Source organism: Penicillium chrysogenum, assembly GCF_028827035.1.
Source record: "Penicillium chrysogenum strain IBT 35668 chromosome Unknown utg000005l_segment0_segment0, whole genome shotgun sequence".
NCBI classification, from domain to species: domain Eukaryota; kingdom Fungi; phylum Ascomycota; class Eurotiomycetes; order Eurotiales; family Aspergillaceae; genus Penicillium; species Penicillium chrysogenum.
In genome coordinates this window covers 1,769,575-1,789,331 of record NW_026622753.1, presented here as the reverse complement: position 1 = coordinate 1,789,331, position 19,757 = coordinate 1,769,575, and the positions used below count along the sequence as shown (strand labels likewise).

Here is a 19,757-nt window from a genome sequence, read left to right as displayed (position 1 = left end):
ATCCAGTTCGAGAACGGTAGAGATAATGTCGAGGGGAGTAAAGAAGAAAGAGGCTCTTAAGATCCTCGGAGTGGTGAACGAGTCGAGGATCCTAGCCTAAAGAACGAGGCAAAGGGAGAGGAGAAAACAACGTTCGAAAACGAATTTAAAAAAGTGAGGAACAATATCTTCAAGAAGCGCCGGTAAAACTAAAAGAGACTAGAAGAAAATTCGACCTTCGTGGCGGATGGGAGACGTGATAGAAGATCGAGGACTGAACGTGATGAAGAGGTGAGGTTGAGAAAATGAGGACGGGGAGATCTCGTGGTGGGTCCGTCACAGGTGCTGACTAATCTTCTTTGTTCAAAATAGGCAATGACCCCCTTAGCGTTAGCCCTCATTATCGCCTCAATTCCAAGGGAAAACATGTCTATATTATCATTTTAATAATAATTTTAGTGATACTCACGATTTCCACTATAAAATGAACCAAATTTGTCCTGAATATTTCGAGTTTGCTGTGTTCTGGGCTGATAGCGGTATTCTGGTTAGTGGCCGCTGGTTGGTAACTAAAGGCGAGTTGTTGCGAAGTGCGCGAACAGCGCCCGGGAAAGTTATGGGTCTACAATCGATCTCCAACCACTCGACAGTTTCCAGGCTCAAAAAGAGCCTAAAATTGCGGGGGAAAAGTCCCAGACTGTAGAGCGCAGTTTCCGCTATCGATAGGTATATTTATCATCCAGATCAGACGTGGGGATCGATGTTTAGAGGGCTCTGAAGTCTTGAGGGCAATGGCTGTTGTAAAGTCTTGGCATTGATATCGGACCATGCCCGGTGCGGACGGACCTCACTTCAACCAATCAGCGTACACGCATGCCCCCAGGGCTGCAAATGTGTTTGCTGACTCAGCATCGGAGTTCGCCTATTTATAGAGAATTGTTAGTATAATTATCTAGAATCCTATCTAGAATCCTATCTAGAATCCTATCTAGAATCATACAGCCGATATGAATGAACAGGTCGGGCTATGTAGAAATTTGCCTCAACCCGATTTTCCTAGGTCGGATTCGTAACCCGCGAGTCCTAGGGCCCCGACTCGTAGCTACTGATTCCTAGCTATTCATTCCAAGGTCGGGCTTTTAGTATAGGGTTATTTTACCCTAAGAATAACGTAGCTCTGGCTGGATGCCGTACGTGTTAGGGAAAAAGCGAAATAAAACGATTATCACGTGATCATATATACGAGCTCACTATTAATCTCTTCGCGCCCATATACCTGCCCGTGGACGACGCAACCTTAGAAGGGATTCCGGCGCATCCGGTCACCTTCTAGGGGCACTTGGTCCTAGGCCCTCCTTGAGCAAGGCCGTTTGTTGTTTTGTTGGTGGGGACTGGAGTTGGAGAAGTCTTTGCATGGGCGGGGCCCCCAGTACAAAATGGATTCTTTTCATCTTCCAAGGAGATAATAGTTCGGTTTGTCTATAGAGAAGATTTATTTGCAATTTCCTTCCGGATTATTTACTTATTTAGTAGATATCAGCAGATTTGGCGGTGTTAGTTCCTCGGGAGAAGAGAGGGGTTGCCGGGGGTTTGTTCGTTATTTCTGCCAACTGGCTAATCCGATCGGGCGCCCGGGCGCCCTCACGGTCCCACGCGTACCTTGCGCCCGTAGGTACGCCCCGGGGCTGTCCTGAGTGCCCACTCCCCCGTGTAGGCAAGGTGCGGGTGCCGGCGGCTAGGGGTTACACAGCAACACAGCTGGCGGGCCCCATCTGCTGGACCCTGAGCCCCGAGCTCTGGGCCTTCGTGCCACAACAGCGGGTGGTGCTCCCCTTGTGACGTTCAGTTCCACGAGTGTTATCAACGACCTTGGGAACTACCAAATTGAAGCCCATGTGTTGAAGAATATTCTCTTACTCCTTTATTGCATATATAGACTTGCCGTCTACATGAATGTGGACATATTAACCGTGGACACCATGTCTGGATTTAATCTCGAGAGCTCTAGACTGGAATGTAAAGCGCTATAATCTTTCTATACCCCTAGTATAATGGGTCTCTAAAAATTTCAAACGATATTTGGTGCTGTCGACTCGCCCTACCGCCTCCGTGCTCAGCTTTTGGGTTGGACAGTCGCCGAGGCCGAGGTTAAGATAAAGTTTGGGTTTAGAATCATTAGCAAGCGACCCATGGATAGGCCCATAAGAACTACATGGGCTATGCAACAACACAGACAGGGAGGAAGTAACATACTTGGTTCAATAACAAATTCATCTGCGCAATACGCGGCAGTTTCGAACATGTAACATAATCCTACAGGAGAGTCCCACAACCATTTTATATTTGTAGCATAAAGTTCATAATCAACTGTCCAACGAAAAGGTACAACACTATCCCCCTAGACCACAACAGCCAATACATGACACGGACTGCAAAGCAAAAACGCTAGCAACCAAAAACGTTTTTCCTCGATTCTAATTTACACTATGAAGACCACAGCAAGTCTAGCTAGGTCAATAGGTATTGAAATAGGTGAGCAATACTTAGGTTCAAGACGAAAAGCGCAAATGACGGGCTAATGAAGATAAATGACCCCCTATGAAATACGAGAGGAAAGCAAAGATAGCAATGGACATGCAATGATAACGGGGGAAATGATGAATGCTCGTGCAGGCGGATGCGTCGTGGATGGATGTAACTAGAAAAAAAGCCAACTGTGTGCCACACAGACTAGGGAAGAGGTCTTGTCATGGAATGCGCTCCTTGGCAAACTATTCTCTGTCAAATGGGACAGGTCACAGTTTCAATGCATCGAGGATCTTCTTCGCCATCTCACGATACTGCCACATGCCACCTGATACCTTCTTGAACTGAATACCGTGTAGGGAGAACAGGGGTACCTTCACGATCAGGATTTCAAACCGGAGGACGAGGTTCTCTCCAGTGTCGCTTTGTACACGGGTGGTGGTTTCACCAACTACACGCTCGCCGACCGGACCACCCCGTTCCCGTGCAACATATTCATCTGAGGCATCCGAGTTCGTGGTGAAACTGCGATCCGGCGCAGCTTGAGCCCGACGAAGTTTGGAGGACCCAGTGCGGTTGTCGTCTCGGGTTTCATCATGGTTGAGAAGGCCGCCAAAGCTGATACGACGGCGGTGCCCTGATACTTGCCCTTGTCTTTCTGGGCTGGGAGGGGCAACATCAACCACCTTGTCGAGTTCGATGCTGGGGGCGTGGCGGCAGCTGAACCCACCCTTGATCTCGACATACTCAACCGAGAGCTGCCTCAAGACCCGAATAATGTCAGCGCGAATAACGGGCAAAGGTTTGCTGCTGGTGGTAGAGACACTGAAAAGACCCTTCAGGTAAACGGGCTTGGACAGATCTTCTCCCTCGTTAGCGCTCTCCAGTGCTGTCCCTGCGCCGGAGATATCTGCATCGGTCTCTTCGGGCACATTGGCCTCCCGGGTAGCGTCTCGCCGGGCCCGGCGTGCCTGGATACTTTCTCGTCGGGCGTGTCCCAGCGACATGGTGCGCGCCGTGTGCGTGCGTCCACCAGCCCTCACGCTGGCCGGATCTCTCTGATTATTCGGAGCAACCTGATCAGAGTCACTGGTAGAGGGTTGTTGACGGTCTGTGGGAACATCCAAGGCATCGGCATCACTTCTCCGTGTGGCTCTCCGAGCTCGGTAGTCTGCCGAATTGACACTGGTAGATCTCTCTAGGAATTTGTTGGACCGCACATTGCGTTCCGACGATCCTGGCGCCGCTAGAAGATCCTGCTGTGGCCGACTGTCGTTCGAAGACGTCTCGCCTGGAGATGGCTCCGCCCGTCGGGTTCTCCGTACACTGAAGCCACGGTGCATCGGAGATGCCGAATCCGCAGGAGGTTGAACGTTGAGTGTGGGGGTGTTAGGGGTACCGATGCGTTCGCGATCCACATCACGGCCGCGATCTTTGGTCCTGCGAGTGCTAAATCTTCTCAATATTCCAGCAGCAGTGCTTTCTTTCTTGGCAGGGGTGTCGGGCTGTGGGGCTGGGACGTGCGCAGATGGCGAGGAAGAATGAAGTACTTTCATTCCTTCTGTGACTTCGTCCTCGCCATGGGTGCGAGCCCGTGGCCGAGATCGTCGACCTGTATCCTTGTCTCCTGCCAACTGGTACTGATTGGTGTGGGCGGCTTCCGGGGGCCGCAGTTCAGGCATGTGGACTTCACTGGGGGTTTGACCCAGACCAAGGGCACCAGGCCGTGCTTCGGACCGCTCTCGGTCAAGCTTTTCTTTGACTAGATGGTATGTTGATACCAACGGACTGTAAGCATTTAAAGGGTCGTTCCCCAGTTGCACCGCCTCAGCCGAAGGCGCAGAAAGGGTATCACGACTGGCTGCAGAGTTTCGCCGTTTGTAGAAATCGAATACTCCTCGTTTGCGCTCTGGGTGATTGGAAACAGGCTGATGTTGCTCGCGCATGTACAGCCGGATAGCATGTTGGTAATCTTCAGACTCCAATACTTTAGTCAACTGAGCGGTAATGTACTCCGGAGGCCCGAAGTCAAAGCCGGTCATTTTTTCAACGACCTCTTGATCCAGAGGTAGCTGCAAAGGCTCACGGTGAGGAAGGTGGTTCTCCGGAGGGTTACTGAAACCCTTATTCATCCACGGATGGCTCATGATCTCGGCCAAGCTGGCACGTTGCTTGGGGTCAGTGACCAGCATGCGGGAGATAATGTGACGGCATTCTGCGAGGCCTAATCAGCAATTGGGATCAGAGAAAGCATGTTTGTAAGGTTGACTTACCAGCAGTGAGACCTGGTGGGTACTCCACCACACCTTTCTTGATTTTGACATGCAGCTGAGGCATGCTCTGGTCATCAAAAGGTACTTTTCCACAGACCAAGACATAAAGGACAATTCCAAAACTCCAAACATCAACTTCGGGTCCCGTATATTGTCTGGCCTGAAGCAATTCCGGAGCTGCGAAATACAAACTACCACAGAAGGTCTTCAAGAGGCTCCTTGGGGAGAACAAGTTGCTGAGACCGAAATCAATGATTTTGATGTCTCCAGTCTTGCTGATAAGGATGTTCTCGATCTTCAGATCGCGATGTACGATGCTGTTGCGGTGGCAGTAGTCCAATGCGCTGGCAATCTGCCGTGCGAACTTGCGCGCCTGTTTTTCCTTCAACTTGCCGTGGGAGATGATGTAATCCAGCATTTGACCGCCGTTGACATATTCGAACAGCATATACCAGTGGTATGAAGTTCGAACGACGTCCCGCATGCCACAGATATACGGATGGTTCACTAGGCTGACGATGGCAGCTTCTCGAGCTGTGCGAATCTCCTTTGAGCGATCGGCTCTCTCTGTCTCCCGGCTAGTGCGATGTTCCTCGGTCGAGAGTCGGGGCACGATTTTAATGGCAACCTGCGACCGTAGTCAGTAATGTGTTGATAATTTGAAACAATAAAGAGTTGGATATTCATACCTGTTCTCCGGTCTCCGTATTTTTCGCCAATTTAACCTTTCCCATACTTCCGGCACCTATTGTTTTGCCGAGAGCCCACTGGCCGGTCGGCGTCGTGATCGTAGTCCGTCGCCGAGGCGCAGCTGCGGCTGCGGGGGCACTTGTTGCGGTCGCATGCTGCGGCGGCGGCTGTGAAGCCGAGCTCTGTGTCATATCGATACTGTCTTGGTGACGGCTTTGCGATGAGAGATTTCTTTGGTGCCTCCGGGCAGTTTCAGTTCGAGCGGTCGAGGGGCGTTCCTGAGATCGGTCCGATGACGTTTCCCGACGAGAAGGCATGCGCGCGACATTGGCTGCCTCGAATTCACGCCGGGCTGCACCCTCAAGGGCAGTATGATTTGAGGGAGGACGTCGGTCCTGGGAAGGAGTTTTCGAATGTGACAGGTTAGTTGGCGTAGGAGGCTGGGATGTATTTGACGATCGGACCGCCACACTGCGTGTGCGATGCGGGAGATCCGATGGGACTCGAGAGGGGCGAGATGTAGTTGAGTGACTGCGGACCACAGTTGGTGCTTTAGTCGTCGGCACCGACATCGTGGATGGTTCCCCTTGAGGGATTTGGAGCGGTCAAAGGAATGAGCGGGGAGGGATAAGGGAAGCCGCAGCCAGGGCTCGGCCCCGAGCGCAGTTAAGGCGGTGCAAGGACTGTGTCACGGGATGAAACAAATCCCGTAATGCGAATGCGAATGCGATGAAAGATGATGATACTAAAAAGGAACAAAGATGGTGGGGGGATTAAGAGTAAGAGGAGGTTGGGATGCGGAGATCTAGGGGAGGCACATCCAAGGTTGCAACTAAGCTCTCGAGTTGATACCCAAATTCTGTTTGAGGCTAGGTTTCACCTCCCGATTGTGCCCCTTTTCTTTGTACAATTTGTTTTACTTCTTTTAGTTCATTTAGTTGGCTGTTTATTTTTCGACACTACTGACATGCATATAAATGCTACTGTGACCACGTCACCACCTGGCTACAACATACGTACGTGAAACCCTGGGGAACTACTAACGGCCATTCGCCATGGTCACGTGTGCCAAGGTACTATGAATATCCCGAGGTTAGGGTCCACGTTCAACAGTATAGATCTGCATCTATACCATATAATATAATTTCCAAGACAAGTATAGTTGATGTGAGTAGTGTGAATATCACCACTTCTTTGGTCCAAAAGTCTCTCCATCTGAGACAGTCCCTCCAATTGTATAATGAAAGTCATATATATTTCTCATTAGGACCTACGTCAATAAATGTACATATGTAGGGATATATATTGTAGTCGTACCATAGTCTCGTATGGAGCTGTATTTCCCCACTGGGGTATCGAGACATCTGAGAGAATAATCTCAGAGTAAATGACAATGGTGGACAGAATGAGGCCCGAGTCAAGTCTGCAGCGGTGATATAGTTGTATGCCACCCACCACTCCACCGGCGTCAAACCCAGTGGTTGAAGACGAGGCCAAAGATAAGTCATGAAAAAGACTAAGTGGAGTGGCACTGTAAAATGATCAGTAATAGGTAACCGTGAATGACACCGGTATTTAAGTCAGCAATAACCCTCTCCCTCCCCAGTGGTCATGCACTCATTCTAAGTCCATTAATGCAACTGATTCGGCAAGTCCTCGCACACTAGCGTCCGCTCTCTCTAGCCCAACTAGCTGGCTTATATAGTAGCGTATGAAGAGTTCCACCGGTGCTGTATCATCGTCCTCGAAGCTCCATAATGGAGAATACTGTAGAATCAGATTTTCTCCATCAAACGAAGCTTGATGATCCTTCCGTGTTGTTCGCCCATATAAGATATGGGCTAATAACTATCCATAGGTAGAGATATGGGGTTAGTAAGACTTAAGGGTATCGCCCAACCATGGATATATGCGCTCTAGGTTGCTTACTGGATAATTAGAATATCTCCGAAAGGGCCTGTGAGATGTTCGAATCAGCATCATGTTCACAATAGCCCTTACTTCATGTAGAGTGAGACTCTGGTCGGCATGATTTGCGGGGACGTGTGCAACAGTGTCTATAATCGCATGTGGCAAAGGTGCGTTTTCTTCACTGTCGTGGAAGAGAGTCTGGATCCGCCAGCATAGGCCAAAGGCGTGCTCGGAAATCGGAGGGTCGTTTCTCTTTTTTTTCCGTCCTGGTTGATATTCAGCATATGCATTCAAATCCCTGACGATTCTCACTATTACTTACCGCCGCAGTCTAAGAGATCCAAGGTCCATAAGTGAAGAACATGTTGGTCGCCCCTTCCGGTGAGTATCAATATGCCAGGACATATAGTATTGTGTTTGGAAAGCATGACTCTCCCACTCGTCCGGCCCCGACACCATCATGGCTTCCTCATAAGCAACTGTCATAGGGTCTTCTGCGTTTGGATAAGTTGTGAGGACGTTTTTCAAAATAGAATCAAAGTCTGGGCAGTTATCCAGCTTTGGAGGGCCATCGTTCGAGATTTTCGAAGTGTCTATTGGATATTTTTGGAGGACTCTCTCCGGGTGAGGTAGGAAAAAACATGGGTGAAACTGCAGAATACCGTCTTCTGTTATTCCCACTCCAAAGGCTTGGATCCCGAGACCTTGAAGATCGCTAGGCGAGAGAAAGAAGGATTCGCAGTCATTCACTCGTTGATGAAGGTTCTTTAGAACATCATGCCGCCTTATTAGGGTTTGTGCATCCATCTCTAGAGAAATAACGAGATCATAAAGGTGTATGGTATGACAGGGAAAGTCGGTGTTAATGATACTATGCATACGTAAGGCGGTATATGCCCTGATAGCCGGGCCTCTGTATTCTGCCACGCCTCAGAGGTCTTCAGAGCAGGTGATGTTGGTGCCTGGCGGGCGGTGGCCACCCTATTTTCCCAAGGGATATTTCTTACGCTTTGCTTTTAAGGCCAAGAGGGCATCTGTACAATAAGCATAGCCGATTACTCGCCGTTATATCAGGCTGGGTATATGCTGGGTGTGTTACAAATACATGCACTACGAAAAGAGACTGTAGAGACGGGGCAGATTGCTGAGACGGAATTTCATGACCGGTTCTTGAAGGATTGTATGCCAATGGAGTTGGCGCGAGCTTCGATGCGAGACCAACCGTCATCGCGTGATGACAAGTTCTATTTCATCGCGGTGAGCAGGGTTAGGAGAAACAGACAAAATATTATTGTCTATAGCTTGACCTGAGTGGAGTGCTACTAGTTGTTACTGGACCATTGAGGTGTTACAAACTCTCCAAAATATACATTAGGATATGTGATATGAGATTCGGATGGAAACATTGGGGATTTAATTGAATCGGAGTCATATTTCATTCCAATTGGTGGATTCAGTTACCGGCGATTCTAACTCGCTGAACGTTTGAAGGCGTGGGAAGATGAACTACGTCATCAGGTCGGGTTGGGGCTAACTAACGTATGACCTGCATCGGACAGCTCCATAGCATAGTGACTGTACATTGTACGTATCAATTCAGTTTTCAACCCCACAGTGTATGCCAACCTTGGAAGTCGGCCAGAACGTGCGTGATCTAGGCTTCGTTAGTGACGGGTTCACTTTGACTGATCTTCTCCTCCAGAAGGTAAGGGCTTTTTGAATAAGCGAATAAGCATGTCTAAGGAGTTTCCTTTATCAGTAGACCGTTAAAGATTAGAATAAGATCAGTGTTAGTTGTTAGATATTTACTCTATGCTTAGTTTCAATCTGCCTCAATCGTAGAGGTGCGTACCTAACGTTGTTTCCAAGGTTACTCTACCGAGGTCCATAAGCCACAATCATGACAACATAATATTCCATGGAGCCTCTAAACTACTCCGACTATTCTGTTGCATGGGGTAAATGTGTCTATACGTCATGCAGCCAGATTTTGGTGGGCCTGGGAACAGTTTAGCCAATTGACTTTTCCAAATGTGGAATGTCCTCTCAATTGTAAGAACGGACAATGGAAGAAAAAATGGAATGTTCGAGTTGGCTTTGTCTATGAGAGCTGCAAATCATGTCCGTGGAGTGCAGTGCAGATCTATAGGTGATGTCAGAAAGGCCAGAAAGGGTAGAATTCTACTATAGACTGTGGGTAAGAGCTGGGGTTACAGCCACCAACAGCCACCAATTTCCAAGAGGTTGCTTTGAATGCGGGTAAACTTGGCGATGCCTGTGGAAACTGGGTTCCCCTTCCATGACGTCATGACATCACTGCCCCTGTAGATGGGAACCCCAAAACAATATAAATATCCCTCTACTTCCCTAGAAGTTCAACTATTCTTCAACACAGCTCATCTTCTACAATCACAAACAACTCTTTCATACAAACCACATTCTCCAACTCTCAAATTCACAATGGAGACCGCCAAGGTTCGTGAATGACTCCACTCTCATACTTATCCTATCATTGACTAACAGAACATTATAGCAAGCCGTTAACTACGTCGCTGAGACCGTCCAGGGCACTGGAGCTGAGGCTTCCAAGGAGGCCAACAAGAACGTCGCTAAGAGCAGTGATGCCAATGTCTCTACCCGCGCCAGCGCTGCCAAGGATGCTCTTTCCGACAAGAAGGACGAGTTCACCCACAACACCAAGGCCGATGTCCACAAGGGTAAGTCAAGCCATTGAACAAAGCTGAAAGACATGCGGTGCTAACAATATCTCAGAGGCTGCCAAGAACTAAAGTGCCTGAACTCCACGAGCCGCTCGTTCTATGCACCATCTAGGCGGAATTTCTGCCTCTCGATGACTTGACGATGTAAATAGCGATAATACCACTACTATACAACGTTTATGAGCAGACTTATAATCGTAAAAATCTATGATTTGTAGTTAAAAGATCAAGCACACATGTGCCATACACTGCTTGGAAGGTATACAGAAGAAACCGATGAAACAACACATTATTTGGTTTGGTCATTATTTAAGCTTATTGAAACACTAAAATTGCTTGGCACGGGCTTATAGAAAGAGAAGGAAGAGTATTATGTCCGAAGTGGATAATAAAGGCCATAGAGAAAACAATAAAGATCCACCAAACTGTACCCGATCTACAGCTCTACTCGTCTACTAGACACATTTCTTTTCCGCTCGTGTGATTGCCAGTCGAGAGCAGACTCTTATCAACTGAAGAGAAGCGACACATGCGGTAGTGCGTAGGCCGTCGGCCATAGACCGGAGATGGTGAGTGCTCGTTCTGGTATGATTCGGCGCTCGGTGCTAGACCCATGTATGAATCGAAATCGGGACTCTTACCTTCTTGCCAGACTTGTGATAAGAGACTTTATCACTGTAGGAGCCTTGAGTATGCGCTGTCATAACTTGGTTTGTGATATGAAGCCCACGATCCTTGCTCACCCCGCTCAGCTACTCCCGTTAGAAACTTCTATCCAATAATAACTGGCTCAGAATGCGAAGCAAACAAAATAACACTGGCATATGGACGTGCCTTATTCCCAGTCTTTCTGAATTGTCATATGTTTGTGATTGAATATATAAACTGAAAGAAAACCGCCCCTCCTTTCTAGATTCAATCCTCAGATCTCTTGCACCCAATTTAAGCCTAGCGACAAGAAACCAATCTATTAAGGCTTGAGTATGTCTGGCGGCTCCCTTATTACACTGTTCTAAGTAAAAATCTTACGCATAGCTAATGTCATACCGCCTCCAGGGCTACTCTCCTATCTCCTAACAATATGTGTTATAACATGATATCGTATACCTGCGGTCACACTGTCAGGTCACAGTCGACCACCTGCAAATGCGGCGATCAGGAGTCGGATATGACCTCAAGCTTCAAGTGCAAAACATCGTGCACGGGGTCTTGAAACTCGTCAGCATTCTCGGCCGTGCGGGGTCTCGTGGCCCTTGTCACAGTACCCTGGGCTTTTGAAGGGTCAATGAATATCGACCATTCTTGAAAGATGGCGTTCCATACGTCACCAAGGTTTTTAGCTGGGGTATATCTCCGTTGTTGACAGAATTCTTGTAACCTTCATGGAGTGCTTAAGAGGAATTGAGTAATGAACCACAGCTGTTAAATTGATCTTAAGAGGCTACGCTAAATTTTCGTGGCTGACCATTCGTATATCTTGTAGTTGGATCAAATCTTAAGGATGAATTAATATGCATGGAGTATGGATGTATCCAGGCATCAATTATTGCCTCAGGCAACAAACCAGAGACAAACCCCTCAAACTTGGAGAACATCTCGAACCCACAACCTTCAACCTTGGAAGTGGCACGTACCTGGCATAACGTACCTACATGACTAGACTCAGTGCTACCTTGGAAACAATCGCAATGTTCCAGACTTTCTCTACTTTGGCCAACTGATTGGTGTGCCACTCGATACAGGCTGCTGGACTGCCAATGATACAACAGTCGATGGGTCAACACTTGAAACGTGTCAGGGCGCCACAGGGGAACGCCTTATGTCGACGCGAAATCTGATTTCCAGAGCCGTGGGAACATCGAATTGTACGGAGTACTCCGTATAGGGCTTCACAATCTCTGCAGAAAAGTGGCTGGCTCCATTTTTCCCTAACGGCGGTGATCAACGGACGCTAAGCCAGCCAAGAGGCCAATAACCCCATTGATCCAACTTCTAATAATAACCGATCTAGTCTAGAACGGAGTCCACCTTTTTCCTTTCATTCGTGCATTATTATCTTTTGTCTCACATCTGCTCGCTCGTTTTTTCCCATCTTTTTAGATCCCCATTCCCTCTTTAATCTATTCTCTTTCACCTTCATGCTGGGCTCTTGATTCCCTCCGGCCCCTCGTTCATGCCGGATCACTCGTTTCTGCTTTAACGTAATGGATCTACATCATTTGAGTTTGCATGCCCGCGCAGATCCAACGGATACTTTTCTCCAGCTTATCGCGAATCCATTTCGCTCTGCAGTAAGCTTGATTTGTCTTGGCAGAGAGAACAACACACTGACAAGTTTCAGTTTACAGTTACTGCTATTTGGGCCTCGCTAGGCACCTCGATCGGCGTCACTGTCCTACTCGCCCTCCTCTTCTCCCTTGTCCGACCTCGTCATTCGCTTGTCTATGCGCCCAAAGTCAAGCATGCGGACCTCAAACACACTCCGCCCCCGGTGGGCAAGGGCTTCTTCGCCTGGGTCAAACCGGTGATCAACACACGGGAAGCGCAGTTGATTGAGACAGTCGGCCTGGACGCCGCAATCTTCCTTCGCTTTACAAAAATGTGCCGCAACATCTTCATCTTTCTCAGCATAATAGGCTGCCTTGTCATGATACCGGTCAATGTCACACAGAGCCAGAGTCCTAGTGATAAATCGGCGTCTTCTGCCTTCAACTTGATGACGCCCCTCAACATCACCAATCCCACGGCTATTTGGAGTCAGGTTGTATGCGCCTGGGCTTTTGATCTCATTATTGTTTACTTTTTGTGGAGGAACTATCGCGTTGTACGGAACCTGCGGAGGCAATATTTTCAAAGCTCTGAATACCAACGCAGTCTGCATGCTCGAACCTTGATGATCACGGACATCCCTCCCAATGGCCGTACCGACGAAGGTATCCTGCGACTGACCGACCAGGTTAACCCTACCGCGGCCCTCCCACGAGCTGCGATTGGCCGAAATGTCAGGGATTTGCCCCGGGTCATCAAAGAACATGAAGAGGTGGTCCGAGAACTGGAATCTGTTTTGGCCAAGTACCTCAAGAATCCGGACCGATTGCCTGCGAAGAGACCTACGTTACGCCCCCCTCGTCAACATCGCAACCAATACCCCGGCGGCAAAGTGGACGCGATTGATTACTTGTCCGTCCGGATTCGCGTCTTGGAAGAGGAAATCAAGCATGGACGGGCGTCGATTGATCGCCGAAACGCCATGCCGTACGGCTTTGCCAGCTGGGACAATATCGAGCACGCTCATGCTGTGGCATGGAACGCTCGCCGCAAGCGTCCTGAGGGTACCACTATTGCCCTTGCCCCGCGGCCCAGCGACATTATCTGGGAAAACCTACCACTTACCAAATCAGCACGCAAGTGGAAGAGACTGGTCAATTTTATCTGGGTGACATGCTTGACAGTTGTGTGGATTGTTCCTAACGGTCTGATTGCCATTTTCTTGTCCAACCTGTCAAATCTGGGTTTGGTATGGCCGGCGTTCCAGACCTCGTTGTCAGGGAACCCGAACGTTTGGGCTGCTGTCCAGGGTATTGCGTCGCCCGCACTGACTTCGCTCGTGTATCTGGCGCTTCCGATCATCTTCCGTCGACTTTCGATTAAAGGTGGCAGCAAGACTAAAACATCCCGAGAGCGCCACGTGCTGGGGCATCTGTATGCGTTCTTCGTTTTCAACAATCTGATCGTCTTTTCACTCTTCTCGGCTGCTTGGTACTTCGTATCGTTTGTGGTTGACAAAACCAACCACCACGAAGACGCTTGGCAAGCCATCTTGGAAAGCCGGATGTACGCCAAGTTGGTAAGCGCTTTATGCACCGTGTCACCGTTTTGGGTGACCTATCTTTTGCAGCGTAATCTCGGCGCTGCTATTGATCTTGTGCAGCTGGTTACCATGGCTTGGGTCTGGTTCGCCAAGACCTTCCTCTCACCCACACCCCGACAAGCAATTGAGTGGACCGCGCCGCCGCCATTCGACTACGCCAGTTACTACAACTACTTCCTCTTCTATGCCACCGTGGCTTTCTGTTTCGCTACCTTGCAACCCATTGTATTGCCGGTGACGGCATTGTATTTTGGTGTGGATGCCATGTTGAAGAAGTATCTATTGATGTACGTGTTCGTGACTAAGAATGAGTCTGGTGGTGCGTTTTGGCGAGTGTTATTCAATCGCCTGGTATTTGCTACTATTCTTGCCAATGTGATCATCGCTCTCGTTGCCAAGTCGAGCGGCACGTGGAACATGGTTTTCTGCGTGATACCCCTGCCTTTCTTGATGATCGGGTTCAAGATCTATTGCATGAAGACGTTTGACTCCGATATCGAGTTCTACAATCGTGCAAATCTAACCGACGCCGAGGCCTTGGGCGCGAGCACTTCCGACAAGAAGGCGTCAGACCGTCTGAACGCCAAGTTCGGACACCCTGCCCTTTACAAACCACTTTTGACACCTATGGTGCACGCCAAGGCAGCCGAGGCACTAAAGGATGTCTATCAAGGTCGTCTGGACCAGGGAGAAATGAGCGGCGAGTACTCAGATATCGCAATGAACCCGATGCTCGCATCCCAGCCCGGCAAGTCTGCCGAACCTGCACCATTCGAGGTCGTCCCGGAGCACCATCTCGATTTCTCGTACTACAAGGATCGCGCAGACTTCCGAGACGAGTTCGGAGGCGGTATCTACGGCCGGCCCGAGGACCTGATGACAGAGCGCTCGCACACACCCCGCAGCACTCTGAGAGGCGAGTGGTCTCCCAGCTCATCTCGTGCCTCATCACCGGCACCCTCTCTGCCATCGATGCCACCGCTGCACATGCACAATGGCTACGAACACCAGGACCCGACAGGACTGGTCCACCCGGCCTTCCGTGTGCCGCTCTCGCGGGGCGACAGTGGCACCTCGGCACCAGGAGCATACTCAAACACAGACGAGGCTGAATCGAGACTACTCAGCCATGCGCAGGTTCCTGCACAGACGGATATCACGAATCCGCTCGCTCGCTGGCGTGGTTACGGACCTGTCGGTCAGGACGACGAGCCCCCGTACACCTCTTACGATGCTTATCGTCCACAGCGGTAGGTTGTGATCTGTGAACATCCGGCCTTCTGGGCCAAACATCTGCATTTGTGGAATTTTTTTGTATTCTATCTTGGCGAGCAACATTTCGGGGGAACTCAGCGTCATTTCAAAACACGAAGGTCACGATTTAAAAATCCTTTTGTCTGCTCAAGCGGCATATGGACACCACCATGTACACATGAAGGATAAACTAAATGTCATAATACAAATATTACTTATTCCAACCCCAGTTCCTTAATTCAACGCATCCTTAGAAGGTCCAGGTCCAACTACATAGTCCCAGCAAGCACTCTCCAACCAAATTGCGCATGTCGAATGGTAGTTAATCCGCCTAGCGCGATATCTAGGATAAGAGCAGATATCAAGGCACTAAATGAATTTTAAATCATGTTTTCTCAGCTCACGCTGGATTTAATGAAGAGTGCAACAGCAGCGATTTCTCTTTGAGTTAGTTAATGTACTAAAAAAAGAGTGAAGGATGTTAAGAATTGTGACAAAGTGAATCGACACCTGGACTGTCAGGCCATATACCTCACGTGTCCACGGTATTCAGGGTCCAGCCAATCAGATCGAAGTGCCTTGATCGTAGAATCGAAGTTGTGTCAGTGCAATTTGATTCTCTACATTTCATTTGCGAACCGAGAATCTGAAATGCCGAACTGGGCTCAGAAAATGAAGCAACTGTGAAAAGGGAGCTGTCAGCAAGGGTGGGCCGAATCGCAGCGCGCCAAAGCACTGACACAGCTCCAACCCACCAGCAACCGTAGCCTCCCGAGGTTCATCAGTTCTCCAAGTCCACACCAAAATGGCGTGGTACTCCATCCTTCCGTCGGAGCTTACCCATCTTGAGAGCTGGGCAGCTCGCATCTTCGTGAGTTTCCCTTCTTTTCTCCGATCTTGGTCCTTAGCCCCTTCCCGATGACGCAGTCGCTGATCTACCCCGGATTCCGCAGTTCCTCCTCGGTCTTATCACCATTGGCCCCTGGGCTTTCCTCATACTCCTAGATGCAACAATCTGGATATATCGTCTGATTCTTTGGGAGATCCCGTGGATTGGCGGAAGAGCACGTGGTCGACAGCGTCCTCGCGCGCCGAGCTTGAATGAACGTCCGGGCGGGCAACGGAGGGCATTTGGACTGCGCGGCGTGGAGACAGACGCCGGCGATAGCGAAGGGGGCAACGCGGATAATTCTCTACGAGTTAAGAGGGAGAGAGGTCAGGATTATGACAAGGAGAATGTGAGCCCTGTTGTCCAAGCATTGCATCCACATCTGAGCGGGGATGGGATCTTGAAGCAAAGGAGCTCGGCGCAGATGTGACGACCGGGCCCCCTTGGAGTGATGATGATGTTTATGATCTTGTGTTATTATTTTATCTCTCGTCTGTGCTTTCTGTCGTTGGACTGTACGAGCAACCATACATTTCCCTTATTGCTCTCGGGTCTCATCGTGCAACACTACGAGTCTTCCAATATGCAGATGACTTAGGTACATCATGTACGTGACTTATACTAATCGAGGATTGTACGATACTTCCAGAGTATAAGCTGTTATGAAGTATGTCCTAGGCACTGAGCAGCCAATCTAATAATACCCCAACCGTCTTATCTCGAAGTCCTGACCCCGCAGGTCCCGAGGTCATCTCGGCCTTATGAGTCAATCGGAAAACATCCACGGACAGTTCAGCCAGTGAAAGTGGAGAGAGATAATCCTCAATACGAGTCTCCAAGATAAGTTCGCTTTCTCGTGCGGAGCTCATGCGGAGTAAGTAGTTGTTCTGGGCATGAAACTCCCCGATGAGCAAGAATCATAAACTTCAACCCATAGTTATCAACTGCATAGTGATTTGAGTATGGCAGAAGTTCTACAAAAGCTATCCATTGATGCATCATGGCCCATATTCTCCAGACTCCTGCTCTGCATTCTTATCGTGGGCTTGTGTGTTGCCATCTGGATGATTCGACAACCTCGCAAGGCCAATGCACACGTGAGAAAGACGACAACTTGCTCGGACAATAAGAAATCCCCCATCACGCCTCTAGAGGGATTCAATTGGGAGAAGACTGAGCCTTTACAATTTCGGCCATTCAAAGGAAAAGACAAATATAATTTGACCATGGGTGAGTCCCCTTGGTCTGCTCTCATACAGATGTGCAATATTATATACAAAGGTCGACACATGTATAAACTAATCTATATTAGCACTTGAGAACCTCGACCCATCAGAGCTCATCCCGATGGACAAAACATACAAGAACCGACTCGCTCTCCGCAAGTCCATACTCAGCCAGCACCACGACATCGTAGTGGCAATCAACAACTACCAAACCCTAGAGGAAGACGCTCGTATCCGCCCCGCCATTGGGGAACTATACAATTTCGTGCTCGGAACATACCTGCCAACCCGATATCCGAGCATGTTCCAGCTAAACGCCGAAAGCACGCTCTTCAAAAACCTGATAACAGGCGCAACGTGGTCAACAAAACTGTCGCCAACGACACCAGCAATCCAAGCCCTGGAGATCCTCGCCCAGACAGTAGACGAGGATTTCCTGATCCTGCTCCCCGAGCTCTTACCCGATAGCGATGAACAGCCGAGATATGTACTACAAGCATATGCGACCTGTTTCCCGTCTGGCTTCAATACGCGCAAGAAACTTGGGTTGCGTTTGGTAGATATTCATGGGCCGGTCCCGCGTTACCAGGAGAAAATCGAGCGCAGCATGGACAAATTTTTTGCGCGCATTGAGGTTGGGAAGTTTGTGAAACGGGTCAATTGGAGTATTACTATTGACACGGACTTGTTTGCTGCTTTTGGTGGAACACATGCTGTGCCGGGGAATACAGAGGAGGCTATTGAGCTTGGAGAATTGAATGTTGATCAGGTATGTTAGCCGTGGGCAAGTTAGTTTGATGGAACGGCGCTGATACCACTAAAGACTCTTCTCCGGTGTGAGCGTCAGACATTGCATCGGCTGCCGGTGTCTAAGGCTCTCGTCTTTACCATCCACACTTATGTTTATCCGGTTGGGCAGATCAAGGATGAGGGTTCTGGCGAGGATCTCGCGAATGCTATCGAGGGCTTGAAGAAGGGGAATGTGCCAGAAATGCATACTTATAAGAAGGGAGATGTGTGGGGAGAAGCATTGAAGGACTTCCTGAGGGACGGAACTACTAAATAGGTTGGGGTTCTTTCCAAGATCCGTAAAATATATAGTAGATATGACACAAGGATTGGATCTAAGGGTGCGTTTCATTATATGCATTGTCAAATTTTGGGGGCCATGGTTTATCTTTTTACACTTCCAAGGACTCAGCAATTTAGCGCAGGCGCTCGACAACCTTGATAAGATCGGCCGAAACACCCATGGCGGTAACGTCACCGCCGGCACCGGCACCCTGGACGATTAGAGGGTTGGCGCCGTAGCGCTTGGTGTAGAAGCTGATGATGTTGTCACTGCCCTTCAGACCAGCGATAGCGCTGTCCTTATCGAAGTACTGCAGACCGACCTTGACAGCCTTGGCAGCGACATCAATGCTACCAACGTAGCGCACAACCTTGCCCTGCTGCTCAGCAGTGTCCTTGACATTGGCCATCTGGGCATCAAACTCAGGAAGACGGGTCATGAACTGAGTAATGCCGTCCGCAGATGAAGGCAAAGATGCGAGCTCAGCGGGGATCAACGACTCAATAGGGAAGGAGTCAGGGCTGGTAACCTCCAGACCAGCGATACGGGCCAGGATGGTCAGCTTGCGTGCAACGTCCATGCCGTTCAGGTCATCACGTGGATCAGGCTCGGTGTAGCCCAGCTCCTTAGCCTGGGCGACGACGGCGCTCCACTGCGCATCGGAGGAACCTGATGCAGGGGCGAAGGTGTTGAAGAGGAAGGACAGAGTGCCAGAGAACACACCCTCGATGCGGGTAACCTCGTCACCGGTGGCCACCAGGTCCTTCAAGGTCGACAGCACGGGCAGGCCGGCGCCCACGGTGCTCTCGTGGTACACGAGAGCCTTACCCTCAGCTGCGGAAGCAAAGATATCCTTCCACAGGGACAGATCATCGGAGAACCCCTTCTTGTTGGGTGTCACCACTGAGATGCCCTTCTTGAGGAATGTGGGGTATTGCCGGGCGAGGCTAATGTCGGAAGTGTTATCGACCAAAATCGCACGGCCAGGGGCCGAGGCAAGGTATGTGGCAATTTCTTCGGCCTGAAGGGCACCACTCTTGGTCAGAGATGGTGTAGCAGCAGCTGTGGCCCAGTCAGCGGCGGGGATGGCCGGCGAGTAAGCGGGGGTCGGAGCAAGGAGGGTCTGGGAGGAGCGGGCAAGCACGACAAGCTGGGGTGCGTTGGGGAGACGAGCAAGCTGTTGGAGGAAGGCCGTACCAACGCCTCCGACACCTAATTCATCAAACGATTAGTACTCAATTGATTTGGACTTTCCAAACTCAGTAGTGAGGGACACTTACCAATGACACCAAGGAAGATAGGGCTAGCTGACATGATGTTGATTTGTTGATTTTTCTTGATTATTT

General features: G+C 49.6%; 6 protein-coding genes across 6 annotated transcripts; 4 read left to right on the top strand and 2 right to left on the bottom strand.

Moving 5' to 3' along the window:
- Positions 1-2,774: 2,774 nt before the first annotated feature.
- Positions 2,775-6,040, bottom strand: kin1 (putative serine/threonine protein kinase Kin1; the record flags this gene model as incomplete). The annotated part of the gene is made up of 3 exons (XM_056714823.1): positions 2,775-4,720; positions 4,779-5,406; positions 5,468-6,040. The coding sequence occupies 3 exons, from the start codon at positions 6,038-6,040 to the stop codon at positions 2,775-2,777; spliced, it is 3,147 nt and encodes a 1,048-aa protein (XP_056562445.1).
- A 3,799-nt stretch (positions 6,041-9,839) lies between these two features.
- On the top strand, positions 9,840-10,168 carry N7489_009072 (uncharacterized protein; the record flags this gene model as incomplete). The annotated part of the gene is made up of 3 exons (XM_056714822.1): positions 9,840-9,854; positions 9,913-10,096; positions 10,152-10,168. The coding sequence occupies 3 exons, from the start codon at positions 9,840-9,842 to the stop codon at positions 10,166-10,168; spliced, it is 216 nt and encodes a 71-aa protein (XP_056562444.1).
- Positions 10,169-12,303: 2,135 nt separating this feature from the next.
- On the top strand, positions 12,304-15,224 carry N7489_009071 (putative DUF221 domain protein; the record flags this gene model as incomplete). The annotated part of the gene is made up of 2 exons (XM_056714821.1): positions 12,304-12,390; positions 12,441-15,224. The coding sequence occupies 2 exons, from the start codon at positions 12,304-12,306 to the stop codon at positions 15,222-15,224; spliced, it is 2,871 nt and encodes a 956-aa protein (XP_056562443.1).
- Positions 15,225-16,029: 805 nt separating this feature from the next.
- Positions 16,030-16,543, top strand: N7489_009070 (uncharacterized protein; the record flags this gene model as incomplete). Its single annotated transcript, XM_056714820.1, has 2 exons — positions 16,030-16,095; positions 16,133-16,543. 2 exons carry the CDS (start codon positions 16,030-16,032, stop codon positions 16,541-16,543), a joined length of 477 nt encoding a protein of 158 aa, XP_056562442.1.
- Positions 16,544-17,075: 532 nt separating this feature from the next.
- Positions 17,076-18,405, top strand: N7489_009069 (heme-dependent oxidative N-demethylase family protein; the record flags this gene model as incomplete). Its single annotated transcript, XM_056714819.1, has 3 exons — positions 17,076-17,343; positions 17,426-18,108; positions 18,163-18,405. The coding sequence occupies 3 exons, from the start codon at positions 17,076-17,078 to the stop codon at positions 18,403-18,405; spliced, it is 1,194 nt and encodes a 397-aa protein (XP_056562441.1).
- A 139-nt stretch (positions 18,406-18,544) lies between these two features.
- On the bottom strand, positions 18,545-19,725 carry N7489_009068 (homoserine dehydrogenase; the record flags this gene model as incomplete). Its single annotated transcript, XM_056714818.1, has 2 exons — positions 18,545-19,623; positions 19,692-19,725. The coding sequence occupies 2 exons, from the start codon at positions 19,723-19,725 to the stop codon at positions 18,545-18,547; spliced, it is 1,113 nt and encodes a 370-aa protein (XP_056562440.1).
- Positions 19,726-19,757: the final 32 nt, after the last annotated feature.